This window comes from Felis catus, chromosome F1 (assembly GCF_018350175.1).
Source record: "Felis catus isolate Fca126 chromosome F1, F.catus_Fca126_mat1.0, whole genome shotgun sequence".
NCBI classification, from domain to species: Eukaryota; Metazoa; Chordata; class Mammalia; order Carnivora; family Felidae; genus Felis; species Felis catus.
The window spans coordinates 66,160,931-66,188,372 of record NC_058384.1 but is presented as its reverse complement, the minus strand read 5'-3'; the positions used below and the strand labels follow the sequence as shown (position 1 = coordinate 66,188,372).

Here is a 27,442-nt window from a genome sequence, read left to right as displayed (position 1 = left end):
GGGAAGGGGAGCAAACCTAGGGTGCTGGGGGGAGGGGAGCACAGCCTGGGGAGGAGGCCGGCCGTCTCTGACCCCCACCACCCAGCCCCGCAATGCCGCACCCTCCCAGGTCCCAGGCCTTTGCCAGTTAATGAACCCGGGGGAGGCAGGACCACCGCGGCTGCCCAGGGCGTGGCTGCAATGCCCAAGGCACCTCCTGCAGGCTGCAGCCTGCGCCCCAGGCTGCCCCAGGTCACACCTGCCCAACCACCTTCGCAGGTGGGCCTCCCTCGCCTTCCCGCCCACCCCCTCCAGGACCATGAAGGGGCCTGGTCGTGGCTGGTGCTGGGGGGGGGGTACCTAATGCCTCTCCCCTCCCCCGCCAGCTGTGTGTCCCCCAGCCAGTCATTCAAACTCTCTGAGCACAAGAGGAGCTTGGGAATCTGGGGTCCCCGCTCTTCCCCCAGAGCAGGAAGGTGAGGAGGGCGACAGGACTTAGATCAGGACAGACAGACAGGACACAAGCCTCTGCGTTGTGTCCGGGCTTGGCAACCTCCCACCTGTGCAACAGCGGCCAGGTTACCTAGCGCCCCGGGGCTCCGTTCCTTCATCTGTAAAAGGGAGGAAACTACAAGTCACTGGGCGGGGAAAGGAGACGAATCCCGGAGTTTGGAACACTGCAGACACAGAGGCAACTCCGGCACCATCCTCGATCCTCAACAACATCTTAATACAACACGGATGCTGCACCCAGGGTGAATCCAGTTTTGTGGGGCCCGAAGCCTGTCCTGTTTGGGGGGGTGGGGAGAAGACCCCCTTAAAGGAAAGGAACTACAAAATTACAAATGCAGAACTAGATAAAGAAGTGAAATTGCATTTTAAAAACGAGAAAAAGAGGGGCGCCTGGGTGGCTCGGTCGGTTAAGCGGCCAACTTCGGCTCAGGTCACGATCTCGCGGTCCGTGAGTTCGAGCCCTGCGTCGGGCTCTGTGCTGACGGCTCAGAGCCTGGAGCCCATTTCAGATTCTGTGCCTCCCTCTCTCTCTGCCCCTCCCTGACTCATGCTCTGTCTCTCTCTGTCTCAAAAAAAAAAAAAAAAAAAAAAAAAAAAACTTAAAAAAATAAATAAATAGAAATAAAAACGAGAAAAAGAATCATACCAAGTTACAAGTTTTTAAAAGTTGGCAAGTGAAGAAAAATCCTTGAAAACCCAGAGAAATAACATTATCATTTTTATTACCCGCGCGACACACCGTGTCCTATTTTTTCTACTTTTTTAGCTGCATACCCTGATTTAGGAATGTTTCGTTTTTAAGTTTATTTATTTATTTTGAGGCAGAGAGTGAGAGTGGGGAAAGGGCAGAGAGAGAGGGAGAGAGAATCCCAAGCGGGCTGCACATTGTCAGCACAGAGCCCGCTGAGGGGCTCCAACTCGCAAATCGTGAGATCATGACCTGAGCTGAAATCAACCGTTGGACGCTTAACCGACGGAGCCACCCTGGTGCCCCGGTTTTGGAAAGTTTTTTATCGAAAGAGCAAGATAATCCCATTTTCCTCTGGTTTGGTTGATCAAAATTTATCTTCTTATTATTGACAGTGTCTACAAGTGTCTTTCAACTTTAAAATTGCTGTATAGATAATACCATATACAATCTTAGGATTATTGTCAAATTCGGGGGGGAAATAGACACTTTTTTTCATCATTGAGTTGTGAGATTTCAGGACCGTTCAAGTTCTCTGATGTTATCATGGGTCTTGTTGTGAAGGACACGGGCCACTGTTAACCAGATTGCCCCTTGTCGTCATGGCCTTTTTGCAAATCTCACGCTGTCTCTGTCAAATCACCACGAAACGTACAACTTTTTCCAACGTAATCATGTAAGTTATCCCTCTTTGTTAACTGGATTATTAGAAATCTATCTCTTCCTCTTAATGCAGTATCTCTTTGGAAATACTCTGAGTGTTGCCTTATAATTCACTTTTTAACATCCAAATAATGTCTACCTAACAATTTCACGTAAGAATACACAGGAGGGGCACCTGGGTGGCTTAGTCGGGTGAGCGTCTGACTCCTGATTTCGGCTCAAGTCGTGATCCCAGGGTTGTGAGATCGAGCCCCATGCTGGGCTCCGAGCTGAGCCTGGAGCCTGCTTGAGATTCTTTTCCTCTCTCCGCCCCTCTCCCCAGCTTGCGCTCTCTCACTCTCTCTCTAGAACAAAATAAAACAAAACAAAACACAAAACCAAAAACCCCCAAAAGACAAATACACGGGAAACATCTTTGTGTGGCGTGTAATTTCTACACCGCGTCATCAGGCAGATCCCTAGCAGAAGAGCTTGTGCTTTGATGAGGCATCAGTGAGGACCAAACCCACCACTTGTAGCGTTACACGTCTGGCGATTAGAAGAATTTCCCATGGACTAGCTCCTGCCTCTATGTGTTTCAAATACTGCTTCCGGATCCGGGTGGCCTTTGCCACCCTGAGCCTCTGGGTCCGCACCTGCCTGTCCCGGTCTTGCCCGAGTCAGCCTGGCGGCCCCCGGCACAATCTTGAAGGCCGTTCCTGCGCCCGGAGACTTGGCATGATCGTATGTTGCAAGTTCTGTGAGCCACACCACACAAGCCTTTCATCCAACCTATATGGACTCTCAGCTCCATTTCCACTTGGGCAGAGCCCCTCAGAACGCCCAGGGTTCCTCCACCACCTGCCATGAAGGAAGGTGGGGTGGAGGGGAAGTCAGAATGAAAAGAAACAAGAGACTTCATCACCTGTGGTTGTAATAGCTCACTCGCGCATCGTTTCTGCGGGGCCACGTGGTACATCAGCAGGTGCTGCCTGGAGCCTTAGAAGGGCCCCGAACAGGGAACATCATTCATTTCATGGTAAGTCTACTTCTGGCTGTGGACTCTTGGGCTAGGTGTCATTTCAGAAGTTTCTAGAAGGTTCTAGAAGGTCTTTCTATCGTACCCCCCCCCCCGGCTGCCTATCAAGTATAAAGGTGTCTATAATTACACGGTCAGAAATGTGTCCTTTTGGTTAAAGCACGGCCCTAGCACTTGCTCTCTTTGAAAATACACCTGGGGCTGGGGTGGGAGTGGCAGGGGGTAGGATATATAGTCCTTCACGCTTTAGTATAAACTCATTCCCCAGAGGAAGTTTAGAGCAGTAGGAGAGCTCTCGGGATTGTGATATGAAGATTCAAGAGAGAGAGAGACCGTATCACCGAAGGCTAACTTCCTTCCTTCCTTCAGTCCACGCTGTGCGTGAGGAATGAGTGTACTAGCTTCTGCAGCCAGTTTTGGGGTCACAAGTGACCCGTGGGAGAAGGTGGAAAGGGGGAGATTCCCTACAGCACCGGAGCATCATTTTTACTCAATTTTCAACCCAGAGCAATGATAGGAGAGTTAACAATTATTAGTAATATTAACAGCAATTTTTCAACACCATCACTCTGCTTGGTAGGTATTTTGGATTTTACCCAGCGTTTCAAGCCCCATGCCGGTGACCGAGCTGAGGATGAGCCGGGGAAGACACAAGATTTTTCTGCTCTGCCCTCGCTCGAGTCTCCCACCGTGACCTGACCCCCATTTCCCTCGGGGGGCACGTCTGTTTGCAGGAGACCATGACTCGGGCCCAAGCCCAGCTGAACTGTACCACCACAAGCTACCCCACCCACCTGGGGTCATTTCTACCTCTCACTGGCCCAGAGGTGAGCCTTTGGCGGCTTGTTGGGGACAAGGAGAATCTCCGTTCACCTTCGCTTCTCTTTCCACTTTGGCTGCAAACAGACGTGGTGGCAAAGTCCCAGGGGAGAATCCAGAGCAGAGGAGGGGAGAAGGGAGCCAGCGCTGTGAGGGCGGGTGGCTGCAGGGTGACTGTCCCTCTCGGTGTCTCCGCGGCCTCTCGTGCGGGTGAGGGCTCAGCCTCCAGAACACAGGCAGGGCCCCGGGCTGCTGCTTTGACAGCAGTGATTCCTGATGACCCAGCACCTGAGCGAGCCACGCTGGCTACCTTTGAGGAGGCAGGCCGTCAGCGGGCTGTGTGCACTCTTTCGGGAGAGGCTACAAGTCCTGGGATAGTAGACAGAAGCCAGGCTGCAGAGCACGCAGCCCAAGGTCTCCGGGAACAGAGCAAACACGGTAGAGTTTTGACATCTTGGTTGAGAATCTTATGGTCACCTTTACTAGCTGTGTGCCTTTGGACATGCTACTGAACCTCTCTGTGCCTCAATTCCCCTACACAGAAGCGGGGGGTGGTGATGCCCTCCTTGTCGTCCCGAGGACTGAACATAATGCCGGTACAGCTTCCAGCTCAGTGTCCAGACACATTGTAGACGCCCGAGGGGGACCAGGCTCACGGAGGGGACAGACGTGTGGTTGAAAAAGCCTTCTCCAGGGGCACCTGGGTGGCTCAGTTGCTGAAGTGTCTGACCTCGGCACAGGTCACGATCTCCCCGTTGGTGGGTTTGAGCCCCTGGAGCCTGCTTCAGGTTCTGTGTGTGTGTGTCTCTCTCTGTCTTTCTCTCTCAAGAATAAGTAAACATTTAAAAAATATTAAGAAAACAAAAGCAAAAACAAACGAAAGATGAAGAAAAAGCATTCTCTGAGCTTCTCCCCGTGGGAGGTTCTGAGAGACCCTGAGGGAGAATCTCGGGCTAGTTTGTGGCAGAGCTGAGCCGCGTCTTGTGTGTGCCTGCCTGCGACGGTGAGCGGAGAGCCGGGAGCCAGAGGCATTGGAAAGAGGACAGCCAGGGACGCGTCATCCCCGGGGCAGGTCAGTGAAACTGCTCCCTCTGAGCTGGGCTTCGGAGGAGGAGTTCTGCCTGGAGATTTATGGCAGAAAAGGACACCCCGTGGAGGGGACCAAGGAGCCCGGGCACCGGGGCAGAAACCTGGGGCGCTCTTTGGGGAAGGTCCCAAGACTGGAGATTAGGGACCACGTGGCATATGAATAAGGCTGGAAGTCTGCCCGTGGAGCTCGAAGGTAGGTCGGGACAGGGTGGAGGGGCGCAGGGGCGGGGGGGGGGGTGGGTTTGCGTATCTTCAGCGCCCGCCTAAGTGCTCAGCATTCACAAACCTCACAAGCGGGGACCCTCTGCAGTTTTCAAATGCTCGTGTGCACAGAGACCACTCCACTCTTCAGGGCTGGCGAGTGCCCAGAGCCGCGGCCTGGCCCAGCCTCGCCAGACGATGAGGACCGTGGTGGCAGCGAGTGGGGGAATGAGGGAGGGCAGGCGGGCAGGAGAGGCACGAGTGAGTTACACCATTATAAATACACTTTAGGGCCCTGTGACTCGGCCATAAATCTCCGCGCTGTGCTCAGGTGATGTCACCCGATGCTCGACTGTATTTATAGCTTCGTTCGCTGTTCCCCGGGTTGTTGTTGTTGTTTTTTTTTTTTTTTTGCACCTTCGAGGTAGCATGTGTCTCCCCCCACCACACTCACCCTGAATGAGAGGAGGTGAACTTTCAGGCCACTCCCAGTGCCTCGGAAGCATGATTTCTCAGAGCCCCTTAAATGCCTCGCTGGCGGGGAAGTTCCTCCTGTGGTCTGACTGCCGGCCCCACGGCTCTGTAGTCTGCACAATGCAGCCCTTGCACAGTTCAGCAAAGGGACATCTCTCTCTTTGTCTCAGCCCAGGGAGCCCACTCCACGGGAGGCGCTAGGGTCACCGCCATGGACGATACCGGGGCGGCTCTGCCTGCACAGGCCTTCCGAGTCAGCAGGGGACAGACACTGAATACCTAATTTCACGTGTGATTGATGCTGCGGTGGAAATCGAGTTAATTTAGTGGGAGGGCTGAGGGAAGAGGGGGTGGGGTGGGGGCAGGCCCGGTGGGAAACAGCCCCGTGGGCGGGGGGCGCAGGCAGGAAGCCCTGGGACCCCTTCCAGGTGCCGGAGAGAGCCCGAGAGGTGCAGAGAGCTGGAAGGTGAAGGGCAGGAGGCCTGGGGGGGAAGAGTCTGTGTCCGATCCCACGGGCAGGGGGAGCCACCAGGGAGGCTTGAGTAGAGGAGCGAAGCAGTCAGACTTGAGCTTGAGAAAGAGCACGGACAGGGCTGTGGAGGACGGCTCCGCTCGAGGAGCCCGGGGCAGACCCCAGGGGCTACTGTGGGGGGCGGCCCTGCACACAGAAGGAAGCGAACCCTGCCCTCCAGGAGCTGGAGACTGAGGCGGGGATACGGACCCGGGGAGGAGCCCTCGAGGGCAGACCAGCGGGGCGGGGGCTTGCACAGGATGGCCGCTGGTGTCTTCCTGGTGATGCTGAGGTGTGACCGGCCCACAAGAGGCTGTGTGCATTTAGTGCCTGCCTCCTGATGAGTTTGGAGACGAGCGTGCATCCACGAAAGCGTCTCCGCAGTCGATGCCAGAAACTTACGCATCACCTCCAGAAGTTTCCTCCCGCCCCCTTCGTTTATCATTGTTTCATTTTGTGATAAGGACCCTTGAGCTAAGATGTGCTCTGAGCAAACGCTTACGAAGAGGACACGACACCGTACTATTAAGTCCGGGCGGGATGCGACACCTGTCCCCAGTCCTCCGGGGCCTCTAGAACTTACCGCTCTTGTGTAAAGGAAACTTCGTACTTTTGACTACTGCGTTCCCTCCCCCTCCCTGGTCCCCCGGCAGCCACCGTCCTCCTGGTGACATCCTTGGAAGGAGGACCCTGAAGGAGAAGCCAGGTTTCTGCTGTTGGTTCTTATTCATGGGGGGCGGGGCAACATTTTCCTCTGGATTTGTGTTCTCCTAGGGCTCTTCCCAAAGCCTAGACTTGGGCTCTAGATGGAGAGAACTTAGGGATGGGGCTGGACGAAGGTGGGGGTCGGGAGGGAGGGCTGCAGGAGGAGGCAAGCCTGCCGTGGCCCAAAGGGTGGGCACGATCCCAGGGCCCCACTGTTGGCTGTGTCTTGGAGACTGGAAGAGAGGCACTGGAGGGACATCAAATCAACGTCCTCCATCTGTCCATTTAGGAAATGCCACCAAAGCCAGCAGCCAGACCCTGCCTGGGAGGCGCAGCAGGGCCTGGTCCCTGGCCCCGGGCGAAGCTGGGAAGCCAGTGGGAACAGGCTCAAACAGACCGCACCACCCGCCCCGAGGGAACCCCTCCAGGGAACGGCCCCCGACTCCTTCTGAAAGGCCAAAGCGCCACAGTGTCATGGGTGTGTCAGCTGTGGCAGGAAACTGAGGCCTGGAGACGAGAAGAGTCTTGGGCCACACCTGTGACTTTGCCTGGGGATTCCCAGCTCTCAACTCCAGGAAACTTGCGGTGCCTCCAAGGCATGTTCCGTCGCTCCCGGTCCGCACTGGTGAAAACCGGGGGCATTTTTCTCTCTCGGCACCTCCCGCCCGAGCTGTAATGACCTGTCCCTCTTTCCCCCCAAGAGTGGCTCCCGGAGAACAAGGGCGTGAGCCTTCCTCATTTCCGCGACCCAGCGCTTAGCCTCCTGCTGGACACAGAGTCGGCTCGGAACACGTGTTTGTGAGGTCAACAGACGGATGCGTGAATGAGCTCATCTTGACCCAAACCCTTCGCAAGCGTGTCCAGGGCGTGTGGGGCTGCGGTGGCATGGTTAAGGGTCGTGCTTTAAGTGAACGGCCCCTCTTCCAATAAGGGTACAGTGAGCCTTACCTTTTGATTTCCATTCCTACGGACTCTAAACCAACCACGATGTCCGGTGACCTTATTGCAACTTCGGGCCATGATGCCGGCTGCTGGCATGACCTCCTCTCTAGGTCGGGTGCAGACATAAGCCACTGTCCTCTGTCCCCGTCTTGTGTAAATGGATGTGATGATGTGGGGTTTAAGTCTTTGAAGGAGCCTCGGAGAATGCGAACGGTCCCGGGTCTGTGGGCTTGGGACCAGCATCCCCACCAAGCTAAACCAAGGGCCCAGGGGAGATGCGGGATCCCCCCTTTCTCCTCGGGACCACCCACCTTCTGCTCCCTTCATTCCCATTTTGAGATACCGATGGGAGACCAGAGCTGTCTGGACGCTGGGGGTTCCGCCGATGAAGCATCTGGAAGGGTTCTGGGGTGCGGAGGTGGGAGTTAGCGAGACACATGGGGGCGAACCCTGGCCTGGGCTCTGGACCCAGCCCCGCTGGAACCTGCTTGGTGACCTTGACTCAGCATCTCACCAGTCTCCAGCGAGGACTGGACTCCCTGTTGTCTGGGGCCCTCCTGGTTCCGAGGCCGGGTGTTGGCGTCACTGGCTCATGTTACTGTTTCCATTTTTTCCTAATTAGTCTCTTCCCTGCTCTCCCTTCCTCGGCGCCCACACCCCCTCACCCCGCTCAGTGCCCCCGCCCCTGAACCTGAACCTCCTTCTCCTTTCCCCGAGCTGGTCTCAGCTGGGCTGCTTATTTGAAGCAGGGGGTCTTTCCATCCCTGGGAGTTCAGGCCATGAAATCCTCATTACATCTAACATGAGATAACCGGTCCATTTAGCACAAACCGTCCCCCCACGTTGGAGCTGCACTCTGAGGGGCCGGGAAGGGAAGGGCCGAACGGCTGGGAAGGGATGGGGCGCAGGGGCTCACCCTCGAGGCTGGCGTGCGGGAAACAACCCCTGGGAGCCTGTCTCTGCCAAGGTCACCCAGCCACTCAGACCTGTCCCTGGATACTGTGGACATTGCTCCTCAGCAGGCAGTCCCTTCTGGGGTCTGGCCTTTAGTCCTGCTTCAGGGGGAGCACTGCTCCCTCAGGCGCCCGCTGACACCCTAGCCCCACCCGCCAGCCTGACCTCCTTGTCCACCTCCCCCAAGGGTCCCCTGAGGTGGCCCTTCTTCCTGCCCTCACGGTGCAGGTCGGAGTCTCTCCCCACGGCCGGTGAGGCTCTCCTCGGGCTCTGCTGTTATTCTTGTACGTCTCAGATCTCATCCTACGGAGAAAGAGAAGAGGAGAAAGTGGGCCTTTGTGTCAGCCGGAAAGCCGAACCCCAGGCCTGACACCCGGAAGGGTTTATGCAGCCGCTGGGGCCGGAGGGCGGGAAAGCGGGGAAGGGACCCGGAGAAGCCTCTGTGCTGGGAGCAGTTTTGGAGGAGGAGGGGGGGCTGCGCTCGCGGCTCTGGGCTCCAATCTCTGCCGGGGGTGCGGACGGGACGGCCCCTGGCTTTGGGGCCTCAGGTTATCTTCCAGGCTGAAAATCAGGATCTCGGCCCCTCTCTTCTGCGTCTCTGGCAAAAGCAGCAGGAACACCATCCTTCGCCCCTTCTAGGGGGAAAGCGGACAATTTACAGAATTGTTCTGCTGTTCTCAGCCCTCATTGAGACAAAGCATTCATTTCTGTCTCTCAGGGTGGCGTCTCCTGTGGATGGTCATAAATTGCCTTCCTGCTCACTCTTTCTGACCCCCTGAACTTTCTGCTTTTGTGCTCAAAAAATTATTAATATTTCTCTTAACTCCGTATATAACCTTGGGCCGCTTCTCTCCTTTTTCTGGGTGAAGGTGCGTCCTCGGGGGTTATTCCCTCCGCCTCCAGGCGGGCACACTTCTGTCCGGGCAGGGCCCTGTGTCTGAGGACAGACACCAATCCAGCAGAAGGAAGGTTCGAAAGTCCCCGCTCTGGGAGCTCCCACAGAGAAAAGAGTCACAGCCAGCGTCTCCTTCGCGCTGTGTGCCTAGCGCTAAGAGCTGCCCAAATACTGACTCACTTAATCCCTCCAACCCCCTCCGCGGTAAGTGCTCTTATCCCTGTTTTCAGACGAAGAAGCCAAGGACGTGGAGGTTAGGTAAGTAAACTGCCGAGATCACACAGAAAGTGAGGGACAGATCTGGATGAGGATCCTCCCGGGCTGGTTTCCCGGTCCATGCGCTGTCTGTCTGTTGGGGAGAGGGGCTCCCCAGTTTCTTCCTTGCCCTCGGGAAATTGCAGGCTGAGGGGACACGCGCAGCCCTTGCCCCCAAGGGGCCCCTGATGGGGGGGGCTGATATGCGGTCCTGGGGAGGTATGTCTAGTCTGATGGAAAAGACACAGGCTTTGCCTTTGGCAACATCCACCTGTTACCGGGGGCTCAGCCCTAGGATGCCCCCAGTTTGATGCGAGTTATGTGATTAGACTCTAGGAGACTCCGTTAATTTAATTAAAATTGTGAACACAGGTGCCAGAGAGAAGAGACTGGAACAAAGGTGGGGGGCCGAAGGGGAGGACGGTGATGGAGGACTGTCAATCAGCAGCGATGCTGGAGGGTAGGGCAGGTGCCCTCGCGGAACGCCGGCTTGCAGAGGGCATTGCTTCTCAACCCTGGCTGCCCGTTGGACTCACCTGGGGAGATGTTTAAAAATACCAGTGCTTTGGGCTTCACCCTAGAACCATCAATCTTTGGAAGTGAGGCCAAGGCACTGCTGTGTTTAAAAAGCTTCTCAGGAGATTCTGTCACCGCTCGCGCTGAGGGCCACTGGTGGGAGCTGGGGACTTCAGCACTGGAATCTGGGATGCCGAATGGCTTACGTGGAGGGGATTCTGGAGAAACGTGTTTGCTACGAACTGAGCCGGTCAGGATTTGAGATTGAAGAGAGAGGTGGAAGGAGGGTTAAGGGGCTGGGCAAGACAGGTGACGTTACTGCTTTGGCTGGGCGAACTTGGTTCTGCTGCTGCTGGGGTTTCGAGGCGACAAAGAGATAAGTTTTGAAAACTCGGGCCCTCTTCACGCTGAGACTCACCGTCAAACCCGAATAGAAGCCGGGAGAAGGTGGGCAAGAAGCTGAGAATATTCTCTTCCCTCACTTCTGGGCTTTTTCTTCTCAACATTGCCCTAAATAACTATCACCGGGGGCCCCCCTTTCCTGCACCTTTATGCAGACTGAAAAGGAGAAAAGGCAGCCTCACTGATACGCCCAGAATACCTCTACCTCAGGGCCTTTGCATCAGCTGTTACCACCTACCTGCTATTTTTTCCCCCTCAGATGCCTGAATACCCGAATCCCTCAATTTCCGACAGCACAGCAGCTTTTCCTTATTACTGTTGGTCTCCCACAGCATTTACTACAACCTGCTATATTTTGTATTTTTCTACCGCCTCTTCCTCCCCTCCAGAATGGAACGTGATGAGGGAGGGACTGTGTGTGTGTGTGTGTGTGTGTGTGTGTGTGTGTGTGTGTGTGTGTCATGGTTGTATCTCCAAGGCCTGCAATTCCGACTGCAACACAAGCAGGCACAAAAGAAATATCTGTGGAATGCATGATTAATGAGCGAGTAAGTGAAAAGCCCTTATGTGTCTGCACATTGGTGTGTGGCCGTTTGAATGTATTTATGATGATACGCCTATTTCTTTGGGCTGGGTATGGCTTTTATTAACACTGTGGGGTTGCCTGTGCATATGTGCTTTTGCGCACACGAAGGATTCGCTGGGTCTGTGCACAATACGCTTCTGAATATGAGCTCGCGTGTCTCTCTGCCTGAGTATCTGTGCCCTCCAGTTGTGTGCGGATGTGTCTGGACCATTCAGCCCGGGGTCAGGTTCCTGGAAGAAACCGCCTCGCGCCGGCAGAGGGCACCGGAGAGCCACGCGCCTGCGTTCAGGGGGCCGAAACAGGGAATTCTTGGCGGGTAGTTTTAGGGACCCAGGAGACCGAGAATCTGGTGGAAAGAAGTGGAAAGCTCTCTAGAGCAACAGAGTACTCTAAAGTTGTGCAATTCCTGTGCAACTTCTGTGGCTTCCCCTCAGCTCCTCTCTCAGGACCCAGACGTCCAGGCACCCCCAACGACACTGTGAGCAGAAGCCTCTGTGGTTGGGGTTGGGAAGGGAGCTGGTCGCCAAGCTGGGCTCATAGGAAAGAGGAGGCGCCTACGGGAGCCCCCCCCCCCCGCGTTCCTCTCACCAGGAGCTCCCTCCCCTCCCAGTTCCCGCATCTCTCAAGCCCAAGGATCTCCCAGCTCCTCCGTGCTTAGAGATCCTCGCGTGGCTGCCCTCCCCGTGGCCCTTCCCAGCCGTGGAGTTGGCTACTTCTCCCGCTGGACGGTACCACCCAGGATGAACAAAGGCAGGAGGCCCCTGCGCCCCTGCCCGGCCGGCTGCGGGCTGCGACACCGAGGCTGGCCCCACTGTGTGCCGGGGGAGGCCGGGGCAGCGCTCCAGGTGGCCCCGGGAAGCGGCTCGCGGTGCCCGGCCCCGGGTTTTGCAGGTGGGGAGAGGAGCGCTTCGCTCCCCACCCCGGGATTCATTAGCCATTTGAGAATTCCCAATTTGGAGAATCTAGGGCTTAGATTCCGGGTGTGGGATCAACAAGAGAAAAAAAAAACCAAAAAACAAAAAAAAAAAACCCCAAGGATTTTGTGCTTTTTGACTCCGTGACCCACCACCTGCCCATCGCGTCCCCCCGCCCCCCGAGACACACACATGCACGCACACGGCCTCCCTATCAAAGCCATCCCCCGGCCCACGGGCAGGTCCTCGCCCGGCCGCCCCCTCGGCAGCGGGGAGCCCCTGCCAGTGAGTGTGACGGGCGGGGCGCGGTGGCCAGTCCCGCGTCCCCCCCCCACCCCCCACCCCCACCCCGGGTCCCGCGCCGCGGGCATCTCCGTCCCGGGGAGGGGTGTGCGTGCGCGCCGGGGGCCGGAGGGCTGGGGGAGGGCTGGGGGAGGAGACGTCAGGAGGGGCGGGGAGGGAGGGAGGGGAGGGGAGGGCCCGGAGGAGCGGAGAGCGGAAGAGCCCCGGAGAGCGCGAGCTGGGCGAGCGGCGGCACCGGGCGCGGGAGGGCCGGGGCGAGGGCGGGACCGCGCGGGCCGGAGGGGCCGGGAGGGAGGGGGCCGCGGGCCGGGGAAGTGAGTTGGTGCGCGCGGGGGTGCGCGCGTGCGAGTGTGTGTGCGCGTGTGCACGCGCGTGTGCAGGGCCGGGGGCGGGCTCCGGCCCCGCCGCCTCCTCCCGCCCGCGCCCCGCGCTCCGCCGCCAACTCGGGGCCCCGGCGCGGCGGGCGGCGGGCAGCATGCTCAGCCTCCTCGTCTGGATCCTCACTCTCTCCGACACTTTCTCCCAAGGTAAGCCCCTCCGCCCGCGCTCGGCGACCCGCCGGCCAGGCAGCCCGCCCCCCCGGGGCGCGGGCCCGAGTTTCCCGCGGAGGCGCCCAAGTTGTCCCCGGCCGCGGGCGCGGGGGTCGGGCCGTCGCGGGACCCGAACGCGCACGGCGCCCTCCGGAGCCTCCGGCAGCCTCCCCGCCTCTGCCGGCCGAGGCCCGGAGTCCGCACGCCCGGTTCCTGCGGGGGGATGGGGGGAGGAGGAGGAGGGTGGGATTTCAGATTTGGGGTGGGAGGTGCGTGGAAAGCTGGGGACCCGGCTCCCGAAGATGCGGCGAAGGGAATCCCGACTCCAGATCAGCCCCTGAGTGTGTGTGTGGCGGGGGGGGGGGTGGGGGGGTGCTCCAGACTGCCTGGGCCGCCCCTTCTGGAGGAGGGGAGGGCTGCCGGAAAGGGGGGGCTCTGCTGGGACCCCTGCCCGCGGAGGCGCCGGCTGGGGAGCGACTTCCAAAGGCAGCTTGGAAATGCCGCGGGGGGGGTGCACTGGGGGGGGTTCACATCCCACTTGGGGTCGGGAAAGTGTTGATGTTGGGGGGGGGCTTCTTTGGAACTGGCAGGGGAGAGGCTGGGGGAGATGAGAACGGTCGTGTATCCTGAGGCTGGGGGTTGGGGGGACGGCAGGGCCCAGGCTTCAGCCAGCACCGGGGTCTGTGGGTGTGCACCCTCGCCTCCTGGGTCTCACTCTAAGAGTCAATCCTACCCGAGCTAGCCGCCCCCTGCCAAAAATAGAGCTGACACCCAGGCACCAAAAACCAGTCATAGACCCGGAGACAGACTGCTCACCTACTGAGACAGATACACCCACAAGCATCTCCCAAGCCGAGACAGACAGACACACAAAGACACTGACACCCTGGGGAACACACATTCCTCCCCCGTGTCGGCTTGCACATTCATGCACCCAAACACATCAAAACTCACCCAGACACGCCGCGTGTGTGCAGGCGGGCATTCACAAGGACATGCCACACACACGCTGAAGCCCTTCTATAGATACCGGCCCTCCAGCAAACAAAGAAACTTGAACAGACGTTCATATAGGCAGACACCTATGGGGATGTACAGACGACATCATGGAGGAGGTGGTCTCTTTTCGGGTGGAGGGGAAGTCAGCTTGGGCAGAATCCCCTCAGGCTTTGCCCTGTTCTCAGTTCCCTTCCGGGGCTGGTGTGTGTGTGTGTGTGTGTGTGTGTGTGTGTGTGTGTGTGTGTGTGTAGGGGTGGGATGTGGTGCTGGACCCCTCCTCTCCTTACCAGGCCCCTCCCCAGCTCCCAAGGCAAAGCCTGGCCGACTTAGTGGAGGGCTGGTTTTGATTCATCTTTCCAGTAAGGGCCCCCAAGCCCCCCAACACCAGCCCGAGACCCGGGAGGGTGTGCATCCTGGGTGTGCGTGGGGTGGGAGGCGGTGCTGGGGAAGGAGGCCTGGCCCTGAGGCTGGCAGGCCCAGCAGCCACTTGGCAGAAAGTTGGGAAGATGACTTAAGTTCTGACTTTGTTGGGCTGGCTGCTAGGGGGTGGGGGGGGGGGCGGAGGGCGACTGGGTCAGTATCAGCGCGTGTTGGGGGCAAGCGGGCATCTGTCCCCGGTCCCGCAGCCCTGTGGCATGTCAGCAATACGGAACAAAATGAGCTTCAGGGAACAAAAGGTGCGGTTAGCAAACAGGAGAGCCTTGTGGATTGAATCGGGGACTAAACGGTCAGAGACCGAGGGGTGTGCTGTGGGCCTTTCTCCCTCTGGGGAGGGGGAGGGTCGGGCGAGCTGAGCTCCCACCTCCCCGCCTCGGAGCCTCCGACTGGGCTGAAAGCGAGACCCGACGGAGTGTGCAAAGTATTTGTGTGGGGGAGGGGTGCCAAAGAAAAGGAAGGGGGAAAATGGACGGAGGGGAGAGGAAGTCACCGCTGGCGGTTCCTGGGGGGAGGGACTGGGGGGCTGGCAGGGAGGGAGGGAGCGGGGACCTGGGGACACGGAGATACTCACAGGGTGGGTGACCTCTCCTTGGCCTCCATCCTTAGAAAGACAGAGGTCCAGGTCAGGGACTAGGGGAGGCGGAGACGGAATGGGGGAGAGGGGTGCAGGGTGGGGGGAGGCTGGTGGGGAAAAGGGGAGAAGGGAGCAGAGGCAGTCATGTTGAGGGGGGGCAGGGGGGCAGGGAGAGACTCAGCCCAGGCAGAGAAATAAAAATCGTATTTTAAAGAATTTCAATGGGCTTCATCAATCTTCATTTTTCACTAAATAATTTTCTGTATCTTATCTAAATGAAAACCATTATCCTTCCCCCCGTTTCCATCATGTGCCGGCTCCTCAGACTGATTGCGCCGAAAATTGAAATATTTATTCATTTTCTGGGAGATTTTCTCGCTCCCCAGTCTCGGGGAGGAGAAATTGAAAAAGAAAGATTATAGCTAATCAGAGCAATGTGGGCTGACAGGCTGGCTCGGGGCGGGAGCTGCCTCCAGGGGATGGAGGGGGAGGTAGGAGGAAAGTCAGTCCCTCCAGCCCCCGGAGGTCCCCAGGGCCCCCCAGCCACCTTGGCAGGGGGGTGAGGAGCCAAGGGAAGAGTGCCTCAGTGCCGCTCCATCCTGGCGAGAACAGGAGTCTGGAAAGACCAGTAGTGGGGAATCCGCTGTCGAGGGGACAGCTGCACGCTGGCTCCAGGATGCCCCGCTTCTGCCCGCCCAGCCCAGAGCAGGCCCTGAGGGTGGGGAGATAGGCAGAAATCAGGACGCCAGGCCCCCCTGTGACCTTGATTGGATTCCACCTTCCACTCACTTGGAGCTGAAGGGAGGCTGTGAACCCACCGCTCTGGGCTTGGCATCACCCTGGATTCCAGAGAACCTCGGATCAGAGGAGGAGGCCTGTAGGCCCTCGCTCCCACCTCCTGCTGGTCACCAGGCCACCGACCGGTTGTCCTGCCCTGCTGTTGGTTCTCCGGCTGGGTGGGGGCGAGGAAGCCGGTGCTGTCTGCCACACTCCTGTCACCCCTTGTCTTGAGAGCCCAGGGCTCTGATGCGAGCTCCTCTGGCCTGCGTACCCTCGGGGACCAGGTCTTCGTCTCTCCTCCATCTCTCCGTCTCTGACACAGCGCTCCGCCCTCGGGAAGCGCCCTTGAATGTCTGATCAATTGATTGGTCTGATGCACGTGTCAGGGTCCGAAGGACGCAGTAGGAAACGGTGATTACGTCGTGGGCTCGGCCCCTTGGTGGACGCGTCACGTCAGCTTGAACCAGGTATGCGCCTTCTCTGGGCCTCACTCTGCCCGTCGGTTCGGCGAGGCCAGAAACCGCGCCTCGCGGGGTCAGGATGGCAGTTAAACGTGCCGTGCGTGCGCGTCAGGGCACGGGCCGGCGTCTGGCCCAGAGGTGCCCAGGAGGGCAGCCGTCAGGGGGCCGTCAGTGCCCGGCAGGTGGGCTGTGTGTGCCTTCCTCAGGCTCCTCTTTATGCTTCTCTGTGCTCCCTCCAGCTGCTCGGGCTCCTGTCCTGACCTTCGGCGCCCCCTCGAGGACCTCTCCCGGAGAGGACTGGGCTGTGGCCGACCCAGGAGGGGAACCCGCAGCCTCAGCTGGCCAGAGACCTTGGAAAGCTGTGGGGCTGGGAAGAAAGCAGAGTGGAGCAGGAGCCCGGCCTTCAAGGGAGAAGGCTGCAGGGCTCTTGAGGGCAGCGGGGAGTGGACACTCGGCTGAGGCGGCCGCATTTCTGAGGCTGGAAATACCAGCGATCATTTACGGAGCCCTTGTGCTAACTACCTGCTATGCATTATCTAATTTAATCTGTGCAGCAACCCCTGAGGTCAGCTCTGTAATTATCCCCCCTTCATGGATGAGAAATAGAGGTTTAACAGGTTAAGTGTCTTATTGGTAGTTGCGGGAACCAACTGACCTCAGAGCCTGCACCCTCCGCCCTGCCCCTGCCCCAGTCCAGGGACCCCACGTGGCCGCAGGGACAGAGGCTGGACCGGCACAGGTCTTTCCTGGTCCTGAGTGGAATGGGAACTCGGGAGGAAAGAGAATGAGCATCCCATGAAGGTAAACTCATTCACATTTTAAGAACAATCCTTCATTTGGAAATTCTGTCTTTCCACAATTTTTGGTATTGAGTGGTTTTTCTTGGATGGTACGATGGTGTTTATAAGTGGCCCTTTTAAAAAGGATTTTACTTGGCAGATAAAGAGGGTTGCAGACCTGTGTTTGTTTCTAATATTGAGCACAGCCTTGCAGGTAGGTCTGTGAACTACACTGGGGGGCTCCGTGCAAGGCTGACTCCTGAGAGGTCCAGGGTCATACAGAGGCAAGGGCCGAGCACTGAGTGAGGGCACAGGGTGGGATCCCAGGTAGGCCACCTCCAAGCCAGGCCCTTCCCAGCAGGCACGGAGGCTGGGGTCTGGGGTGGCCTGTTCCGGTCCGCTTCGAGATGCCTGGCCAAGCATGGGTGAAAAGTGCTTGTGGGAGTGGACCCCACACCACAGCATCAAAATTACCTTTTATTGAATTCCTACTGTGTGTTTTGCACATTATCCCTTCTGCCTTGTGAGTTAATGTCTGCCCCCCCCCCCCCATTTTAGAGATAAAGCAACCGAAGCTGAGTTTAATTAACTTGTTCAAGGCCCTACCTTAGGTGTTAGATCCCAGATTAAAACTCTTTGTGTGTCCCTCTGCCAGGCACCTGCACGCACACACGAGTGCAGGGGGGCCCCTTGGAGCTGGGGCAGCCCAGAGGGACAGGCGGCCTCCTCTCCTCCTGCCCACAGTGGCGGGCGGGCTTCTCCTGGTGGCTGGCCTCTGTCCATCTCCCCGCCCCGCTTTGATGGCTCTCCTGTCTTATTCCGTAGGGGTCAGAACTGTGCGCACCCTCTATCAGAAGGAGGTTTTCCATCTGTCCTACCTCGAGAGTCTTTAACTGTGGGTTTGTGTCGTGCCTTCCAATTTCAACGTTTTCACATGTGCTATCTCATTTAATAGAGATATATGACCAGCCTGTGATGCGGGCAGGGTAGTTATTGTTCCTCCACTTGATGGATGAGAAAACAGACTGAAAACTTAAATGACTTGCTATGAGCAGACGTTGGGCCGGACGGAAGGATGGGGCAAGTTCCGTCATCTCTCTAATTTCTAGGGGCTCCTTCCAGCTGAGGGTAGGGAGATCCGTCTCCATTCCCCCCTGAGCTGAGAAAGCCTGGCCCTTTCCCGATCTCCCTGCTCCTGCTTGGTTTCTCCCCCAGCCTCCAGGCTGTTTTCCTAGGGTCTCTGGAAACGCTGGGGGTGTGGGGCTGGGTGGTCAGCAGTGGAGGAGAAGGACGCAGCCATGTCCTTGATCCTGAAATGTGAGAGGCCAAGGAAAAGGCAGTCTCGGGGCTCGGGGCTCACACCAAGTGAGGGAGAAGGCCGTTCACCTCTGTGACAGACCCACGTTGTGTTTTGTACGTGTTAGCACCTAACCTGACACCGACAGTCTGTTAAAGGTGGGAGCTTCGTATCCTCGTGTTATAGATGCACGAAGAAGTTCAGCAGGTTGTCGGAGACGACAGAGCCCGGGCCTCAGCAGGGAAGTTGGGGTGGGGTCGGGAATATTCTCAGAAGAATGGTCCCTGAAGGTCAGCGTTTTGCAAGCCTGGGGACGCAGGCCCGCCTCCACCGTGTGTGCCGGTCCGCACGTGCGCGCACCCACCCCGCCCCCACGTACACGTGTCACGGACCCGTCTCTCGCCCCCAGACGCGTGTGGACACGGCCTGTCCGTCCAGCAGAGCGCTGATGTGCGGCGTGGCCACGTTTCTGGGTACCACGCGTGTCCTTGAAGGCACTACAGCTCGTCTGTCCGGTGTGCTCTGGGTCCCCCGTGATAGACGCCCACGCTCCAAGCAAGGTTAAGTTGTCAGGACCCCGCGGTTCCGGTTCTGTGGCTCCAGCCCCTCTATCCCGCAGCCCCCAGCTCTGACACCTGCCTGTGCCACCCCGGTTAGGTTCTCTGAGTGCCCAGGCCGAAGGCCGCTCTAACTCCGGGGCATCGCCGATGTCAAGGTTTGCTTCTTCTCCCTCCCGCTCGCCCTGCCCCGCACCCCATGGGCTCCCCGAGCTCCCACTTTCTCCCTCCCTCCACATTTAATTTCCCCACCAACTTTTATTAACCTCTGCAGTCTCGGGGGACTGCCGCCTCATTCCTCTCTGCCCTCCTTGAGCCCATTTAACAAAATTGGGATCATATTGAAAGAAATGGGCCTTGCAGCCAGCCACCCTCCTCGGAATGAAGGGTCTTCAATCCAGGGGTGGAAATCTCTAGCCCTCTCTAGCAAATTCTGTTCGTGCTCAGGCTTCATTCCTGTTGGGGGGAGGTTGGAGGCTGGCTCTGGGACAGTGTGTGTGGGGGTTGGGGTGGGGGGGGTGGTTAGGGTATCTCCCAGAAGGCAGCTGGGCCTGGTTTTGAGACAGAGAAGGGACAGCAGGGTGGGGCTGTCCCAGGAGGCTGTCCCACCCCATGCCAGGTGAGGGATGCAGACTCTGCTGGACTGGGCGTCCGATGCTCTTGTTCCGTGCCCTTTATCTCCTTCTGCAGCAGTGTGAGAGCGCACCCTCGCTGGAAGGTATGCGTCGGCCCTCCGTCCCTTCACGCAGCAGAAATGTGTTCTGTGCCTACTGTGGGCCAGACACCGGTGTCACAAACCAGTAAAGCCCTATCCCTGCCCTTAAGGTCTCACATCAGGATTTAAGTGCAGATGGTATAACTTCAGTAGGCCTCAGTTTCCTTTTCCATCAAATGGGGAGGATTAATTTTTTTTTTTAAATCAACGAATGTTTATTACTATATCCAAAACGTACTGGGAGGCATTATGGAAAAATTTTAAAAACTGACATCATGGGGTGCCCGGGTGGCTCCGTCAAAGTTAAGCGTCTGACTCTTGATTTCAGCTCAGGGCATGATCTCATGGGTCATGAGTTTGAGCCCCGCATTAGGGGAGATCCTGCTTCGGATCCTCTGTCTCCCTCTCTGGCCCTCCCCTGCTCGTGCTCTCTGTCTCTTGCTCAAAAATAAATAAAAGCATGTAAAAAAAAGTGACATCATGTGGTCTCTCCCCTCCAGGAGGCTAAGATGTGCACACAGCCGGATTCCAGGTGCCGGGAGAGCAGGGTCAGGTCAGAGCTGGAGCGTTCGGGGCAGAGGAGCCGCGTGGGCAGACGAGGCCAGGAAGGGATCCAGGGAGGAGGTGGGTCTGGAGGATGGACAGGATGTGGGTGTGGCAGGAAGAGGGAGAGCATTACCAGACCCGCCGAGCTTTGGAGCCAAGGTGTGGCTGCAGAATGCGCGAGGTCCGTTGAGGCTGGTTGCAGCTGGGTGTCTGGGTTGGGTGATCCAGAACAGACCAGGGCCGGACCCGGAACGTCTTGAAAAGCTAGGCCGGAGACTGTCCTGTAAGAAGCGTGGGGCCAGGGGCTTCTGTCGTCAAGTATGATCCCTACCTCACTCCTCACCAAATCGTCCCCTTCTCTTAGACTCATCTGCTGGGGCGGCCCCTTCGGTTCAATGAAGAGGTGAAGTAGACAGGTAATCAGGGTTTGACCAGGCAGAAGTGAGCAGAAAACCCGGGGGAAGTCCCTCTTCTGGCCTGGGAAGTCTCAGATGTGTGAGCTGAGTTGGGGAGCCTCCCAGATGATGAGCAGAGCCCTCAGGTTCAAGACGGAGATGCGTGGGGGCAGAGTTCAGTGGAGGTAACCCAGACCAGCGCCCTGCCGTGTCAGGGGCCCCCTGTGCCTGTCGGTGGGCCTATCTCGAGTCTGGGGGACCCTTCTCTTTGCAGCAGAGGGTCAGGCCCAGGCTGTTTCCTCTGGCGGCCTCAGATGTGTGTGTGTGTGTGTGTGTGTGTGTGTTTGGGAGCTGAGCCTAGAGATTGTCAAACCTCTGGGAGCCCCTGAGCTCCTTTTATCAAATGGAAACCTTTGAAGAAGGTTCCCACCAGCGGGGAGGGAGCCTGTGTGCAGCTAAGCAAAGTGTTGTCTTCATGGCTGGGCCGGGCCTGGCTCTCCACGAGGCACCAGGGTAGAAAGGTAAGTGGAGTGTGGTCCCTGTCCTTGGGGCTCTCCGGTCCCAGGATAAACACAGTGACAATACTATATGACCAAGGTTGTGAGGCAGGAATGTGAAAAATGCTGAGGTCTGAGCGCGGGCTGGCGGCCGGGAGCCTGGCCGGGGGAGGGGACAGCCCGCCTCCACAGATGTGAGGCTCAGGGGCTGCGGCCCGGAGCTTCGGAGCTTCTGGAATGCGGCGCCCTGGACAATCCCCGATTGTGCCCCCCTGCTCCGGATGGAAGGAGCCGAGGAATCTGAAGGAGGGAGCCGAGGTCCCTCCCAAGGATTATGATTTCCAGGAACAAAGGCTGTTTCTCTAAAGCCCACTTTCCCCAAATCTCCTCACCTCCGGGGTTCAGCTTCCTCCTCCCCACCCCCACCCCACCCAGCGGAGCTCATCTCTAAATTAACTTTGTCCTTGTAATCAGCTTAGCCGAGTTGTTCCCCCTCCTTCCCGAATTCTCCCAGGAACAGCCTGGGGCCCTGCCCGCTCCATTACCCAGCATTGTCAAGCCAGGAGGTGCTTTTAATGGCTCTACCCATTCGATTCGCTTAACTGGGAGGTTATTATTACTAGGAAAGGAACTGAGATGGGCAGATGGAGGCAGAGAGAGGGACCTGGGGGTGGGGTGGCCATGAGGGCGGGGGGAGAGGCATTTGCAAAGGAATGGAAACCCAGGGACGGGCAGGCTGGCAGGGTGAAGCCCCGAGGGAAGGTTGAGGTTTTCGCCGCCTGGGTGCCCTCATCCTCCAGAAGGACTTTCATCAGGACAGCGGGACTCCTGGGTTTTAATCCCAAACCCTGAGCAGTTGGCTTGCTCTGCGCCTGCGACCCAGCCTCCCTGGGAACCCACCAGCTGCCCTCGGCGGGACGGGACGGGGTGCCCACGCTCCCCGCACGCTTGTGGGTCACGGCTGCTGCTCCATAAGCTCGCCGCACCCACCCCTCCTCACCCCTGTGGATCCTGGACTCTGGTGTCTATCACCCTGCATGCACCCGGAAAGTCGCCCCTCACCAGGCAGTGGGTGCAGTGGGAAGACACGCTCATTTTAATGTCAGTTTGAGCCAAATATAATTAGAAAGGAAAATCTGACTTTGCAAAAAAAAAAAAAAAAAAAAAATCGAATGCATTGCAAAGCCAAGTTGAAATGACTTCTGGATTATCTGCACCACCGCCGCTCTCCATTTGTGCAGAAAATTGAGAGCAAGGCTGCAGCGCCTGTATCTAGGGATTTGGTTTGTGTGCCCAGGGTCAGGTCATGGAGACTGGCCCCTTTCAACACAACGCCAGACTTGCATGACCCCTGGAGTGCCCCGGGGCTTCGGAGGGGGGATGGCCGCCCCAGTGGTCGGGACCGAGCCACTCGGCCGGGAGCCTCAGTTTGCCCCTCCATGCAATGGGTACAGTAGTGCCTACTAACCTCAGAGGGTTGCCGTGAGGACTGAGTGAGGGAACTGTGTATTAAGGGGCAGAACGGGGAACACAAAAGCTATTCAATAAATCAGAGTTATTATTAATATTGCACAGTGCCTGCTTCTCACAGCTCACAAGAGTGAAGAGGACAAGAGTGGTTCAAATACAGAGACGTCCCGGGTTCTGTGCCGAGGGAGGTGAACCATGATGCTGGTAATTCCTAAGGTGATGGTCCCTGGGGCGCAGTGCAGTGGGAGCTCTGAGGCAGTGGCAGAGCGTGATGGAAAGTGCCCTGGGTCGGAGTTGTGAGCCTTAGTTTTTGCATCTGTGAAATGGGGCGACGGCCCTACGTGAAGCTTGGAAAAGCACTCCTAACGCGGTGCCCAGGAAGCAAGCCCGTCGTCTTCACCCCCGTCTCTAGCAGGTTTCAACTCAGTGTATTAGAACGGATTCTCAGACTTGGGCGTGCTGGCGGGACACCCGGGGATCTTGATAAGGCGCGGACACAGCACCTTCTGATTTGGAAGGTCTGCGCAGGTGGAGTTTCTGCCTCGGCACCGAGCTCCCAGATGCTGCTGGTGCTGCCGGTCCTGGGACCGCCTCTGGAGGTGTTGGAAGACGCTTCCCCCTGGAGAAATAGGGCTTCGGGGTTCTACTGAGCGTCAAGGGAAAGTAGAATCCTCTTACGTGAATGAATTCACCTGTCAGCCTGCTTTGTTGTATCGCGGAGCCTGGATGGGTCATTGATTCAGGAGCTCCCATAGGTTTGTTTCAGGGAAGCAGGCTGTGGGGCAGGACAGGGGTGGTGCCCGCCAGGGCTCCCTGAGCTGCCCAGCCCCCTCCCTGCACCTCACCAGTCCCCAGCCCCCCTCCCGTCTGCCCTGGACAGCCGCTGCCTGCTGCACAGTTGAAAAGCAAGCAGCCGGGGTGTTGTTGGGAAACCCTCCATGCCAGAGTCAGTCGGTCATCTCCACTCCATTTTGTTCTTCTTCTACGAAAAAAGTCCTCATAATCCAGCTCTTGGTTTGGTGGAGATTTGGGGGACACAGTTCGACAGAGATACCAAACGGGACCTTTGGCTTTGGCTCAAACATCGGGTCATGAGCGAGCGGTGTGATTGGGGAAGCAGGGTGGGTCTTGCGTAGGCTTAACTGGGGGCATGTTTGGGGGCCCCTGTCTCTGGGCAGGTCAGTTTCTCAGCAGACCTGGTGGTGGCTGGGCCAACATGGTGAGCTAACGCGCTCTTTCCCGCCTGCCCGTATCCGTGTGCAGGGCCCCAGCCGTCGAGGGAGATCCTCAGGCCGGAGCAGAGGGAACCTGTCTCTGCCTTCAGAGTTCCGATTCCCTGGGTGAAGCTTCGTCCTTATGTCTGGGGAATCCCGGCCACTCGGGGAAGCAGGAATGGGCACTGATTCTCCTTCCTCCTCCCCTCTCCCCAGAACCACACACATTCCACCATTACCCGTGCACACAGGGGCGCATGCAGCCTGTATCCCTGGAACAGAGAACTGGGTTGGCGGTGAAAACGGGGAGAAGATTCTTTACGAAAGCGCCGGGTGTTTAGACTCTGTTCAGGTCGGACTCACCTGACGCCACCTGGACCTCAGGGTCCGTACCTGTCGGAGGAGAAAGGAAATGCCGTAGCCTTCTGTGCTCGCTCACTTTCACAGCTAATAGGCCCTGACAAGTGGCAAGTTCCTCTCTGCGTCTAACTCGAAGCCTTCCTGCCCCCGCATGGAAAGCTGTCTCACTGGGGGCTGTAACTGAATAAACGCCCAGCATTCTCTCCGTGTGGATAAATGACGTCTTCCCCTGGTAGGTTCATCTCCTCACCTCCAGAGAAGGCTCTTCGTGCTGGAGAAGCAAGCCCAGGGAGGTCACTGGTGAGCCAGAACAGGCTATCTCTTCAGGGGTCAGATTTGCTTTCCGGGGAAACACCAAGGCCGGTCTCCCGGTGTCCCCAATCAGGGCCAGAGCCGCCATGCTCTGACTTGTCTAGTGTCACCCCCTCTCTGCAGCTCAGAGCAGCTCGGGGCTGGGGGGCTCTGGCGTCCTTCCCACTGTCTCTAGCTGATGGTCTGGGCCCCCCCTCACCTCCACGGGGGGCCAGGCCTCTGCTGCTGCAGTGGGGTGTGGAGGGGAAATGGGGTAACCCCCCCACCCCCCCGCCGGGGCAGGACCTGTTCTAGCTTCAGAGCGGGAGCGGTTTCCTCTCGGCATCACACGGGGACATCCTCGGCCCAGCCTAGCCTGGGTGGATCCCTGTGGGTAGAGAAGGAAGGATCGGGATCTGCCTTTGGAGATCTCCCTGGGATACTGGGCCATATCTGACAGGTGCAGACTCTTAGCTCTGAACTTGGACTTGAGGGAGGAGCCGTGGTTTCTGCTACGGGGTAACTAATTACAGTAGGAGACATAGGCTCCCCATCTCCCGGGTCTACACACCCACGAAGATTGTCTAAACAGGGGGGGTTGAACCCTGTTGTGCGTCTGCCGGGAAGAGGCGGAGATACGGGTGCCGGAGGGTCAGTTAGGAAGGTTCTCTGGCGGGGCAGAGGGAGGGCCAGACTTGGAGGAGCCTGCCAGAGGCTAGCAGGCTGCAGGCTGGGGGGAGCTGGGAGCTGTGGCGTCACCTTGTCAGGTGTGACCCCTGCAGCATTCACACCGGAGGGCCGCTGACACACCCACGGAACAGGCAGCCAGCACCCCGGGAGGGGGCCCTGCTCCCCGGTGGACAGGGCTGCACGGCCCCCAGGGGGAGGAGCCCCCGGGGGACAGGAACAAGGTGTCCGGGGCGCTGGTGCTGGGGCCGCGGCTGCCCTTTTCCGCGGTGGCCAGCCCGGTGTGCCTGGCACGGGCCAGTCTGGTGGCCGGCCTGTGGGTGCCAGCCAGCCGCGGGCTCCTCCCGGCCGGTGCTCCGGCCTCTTCCTCCTGCTGCCCTTCCCCGTCTGCAGGTCTGTCACGCGGCAGGAGTGAAATGTGCCCTGGTCCTGGAGCAGTTGGCGCTTGATAATTTGTGGATTATAGCTAACTCTCGATAAAGATTCCCCTAATTGCTGGGCTCACCTCAGGTTCTATCATCAAAGCAAAGCCGCGAGGCCCCCTCTCGCCCTCCTTTCCTTTTTATTATCTCTTAATTAATCACTCTGGCTTTCACACTTAGCAGATAATTACAGTCTCCTGGGCACACAGCTCATTTTCATAACCTCCTGCTCCACGCCGGCAGCAGAGGGGTGGGAGGAAGGGGAGAGACATGCTGAGAAGGGGGGGGAGCGGGTGGGATGAGGCCTGGGGCAGCAGCAGGCACCCCATGGAGCAGTTGGAGCCCTGCACCAGGCCCTGAGGAGGCTCCGCCAGGGCGGGGAGGCCAGCGTGCTCCGTGGGGGCGGCCTATCTGGTCCCCGACGCAGCCCCCTGAACTGTGCATGGCTGGCTCCTTCAGCCTCCCTGGGTGGGGTAGGGTAGGGGTGCGGTGGGTTGGGGTAGGGGTTCAATGGGGGTAGGGGTGTTGTGGGGTAGGGTAGGGGTGTGGTGGGGGAGGGGTACGTGGTGTGGGGTAGGGATTCAGTGGGGGTAGGGGTTCAGTGGGGGCAGGGGTGTTGTGCGGTGGGGTAGGGTAGAGTAGGGGTCCAGAGGGGGAGGGGTATGTGGTGTGGGATAGGGGTTCAATGGGGACAGGGGTGTTGTGGGGTGAGGTAGGGTAGGGGTGCGGAGGGGTGGCGTAGGGTTTCAGTGGGGGCAGGGGTGTTGTGGGTGGGGTAGGTGTGCGATGGGGGAGGGGTACATGGTGTGGGGTTGGTGGTTCAGTGGGGGCAGGGTGCAGTGGGGTAGGGTAGAGTAGGGTTCCAGAGTGGGAGGGTATGTGGTGTGAGGTAGGGGTCCATTGGGGGCAGGGATGTTGTGGGTTAGGGCAGGGGTGCGGTGGGGTGGGTTAGGGGTTCAATCGGGATCGGAGTGTTTTGGGATGGGGTAGGGTAGGGGTACACTGGGGTAGGGTAGAGTAGGGGTGTGGCAGGGTGAGGTTACGTGTTGTTGGGTAGGTGTTCAATGGGGGTAGGAGTGAGTTGGGGTAGGGTGTTACGGAGTGGGTAGAGGTGCAGCCAGGCTAGGTATGGTGGGATGGTGTGTGGCACAGCACGGCATTGCAGGGTAGGGTAGAGGTGGGGTAAGGGTTCAACTTGGTTCGGGTGAGGCGGCGTTCTGCAGGACACATGCACAGGTTGCTGGGCAGAAAGCCGAGTGAGGAGCATGAGGTGGTCCCAAGTGAGGTTCCTTCCCCACGGGTGGGATCGAGCGGCCATCGAGCGGCGACTGGGGGGCGATGGCCAAGCAGAGTAGTCGCCATCCAGCAGGACCCAGGTCTCGGGAAGTGTACGTTTCGAGGCGAGCAGGGACATAGGGCCTGGGGCTTAGCCCAACCCCACAGGGTGACTCGGCGATGATGAGCCATCTGGTCCAGTGGGGAGGGAAAGGCCCAGGCTCGTTCACACCTGTAGCGGGGTTCGCCGCCGTGCGAGGTGTCCACCCTGGGTGCCCACCTCCTTTCCCCGGGCTCCGCCCCACAGACAGGCAGAGAGGAGCCGCGTCTGAAGGTGGATTTGAGAGGCTCCAGACACAGAGGAGTTTCCCCTCGGGGGCTGGACTCGGAGCTCCGGAATGAACCGAGTCTGCTCTTTGTGCGGCGGCCGGGACTCCTGCAGGTCTGCAAGGAGGTGACGGAGGACGGGAGCATCTGTCTGTTTTTCCCCCTGTGTTGAGTTTTCCTTTGGGAGCCTGGCACCCTGTGCTTCGTCCTTAGAATGAAAGACACCGGGCCGTTCTCCTTATCTGCCTTCAGCTAGTGGTGAGACCTTGGAGTCGACCTAGAACTTGGGTCCCAGTTCCTTCTTGGACGAGTGGGCATCTTTGAGAAGCTCACCGGCGGCCTGCGTCAGACCCCGTCCCTGGGATGTGATTGTGCTTGGCAGGTGCCGGTGTTCCCCACCT

At 58.4% G+C, this 27,442-nt stretch overlaps 1 protein-coding gene across 4 annotated transcripts in view; it reads left to right on the top strand.

Moving 5' to 3' along the window:
* The first annotated feature begins 12,734 nt into the window (after positions 1-12,734).
* The window catches only part of KIRREL1 (kirre like nephrin family adhesion molecule 1), a 99,254-nt gene continuing 84,546 nt past the window's right edge, over positions 12,735-27,442 (top strand). Inside the window, exon 1 of one of the 4 annotated variants that reach the window (XM_045049358.1) lies at positions 12,735-12,954. In XM_045049358.1, the coding sequence (XP_044905293.1) occupies positions 12,903-12,954 (52 nt within the window). In that variant the 5' untranslated portion in view covers positions 12,735-12,902. The remainder of the gene's footprint in view (positions 12,955-27,442) is intronic. The other 3 variants (XM_023247946.2, XM_023247947.2, XM_023247949.2) reach the window with 3 other exon arrangements.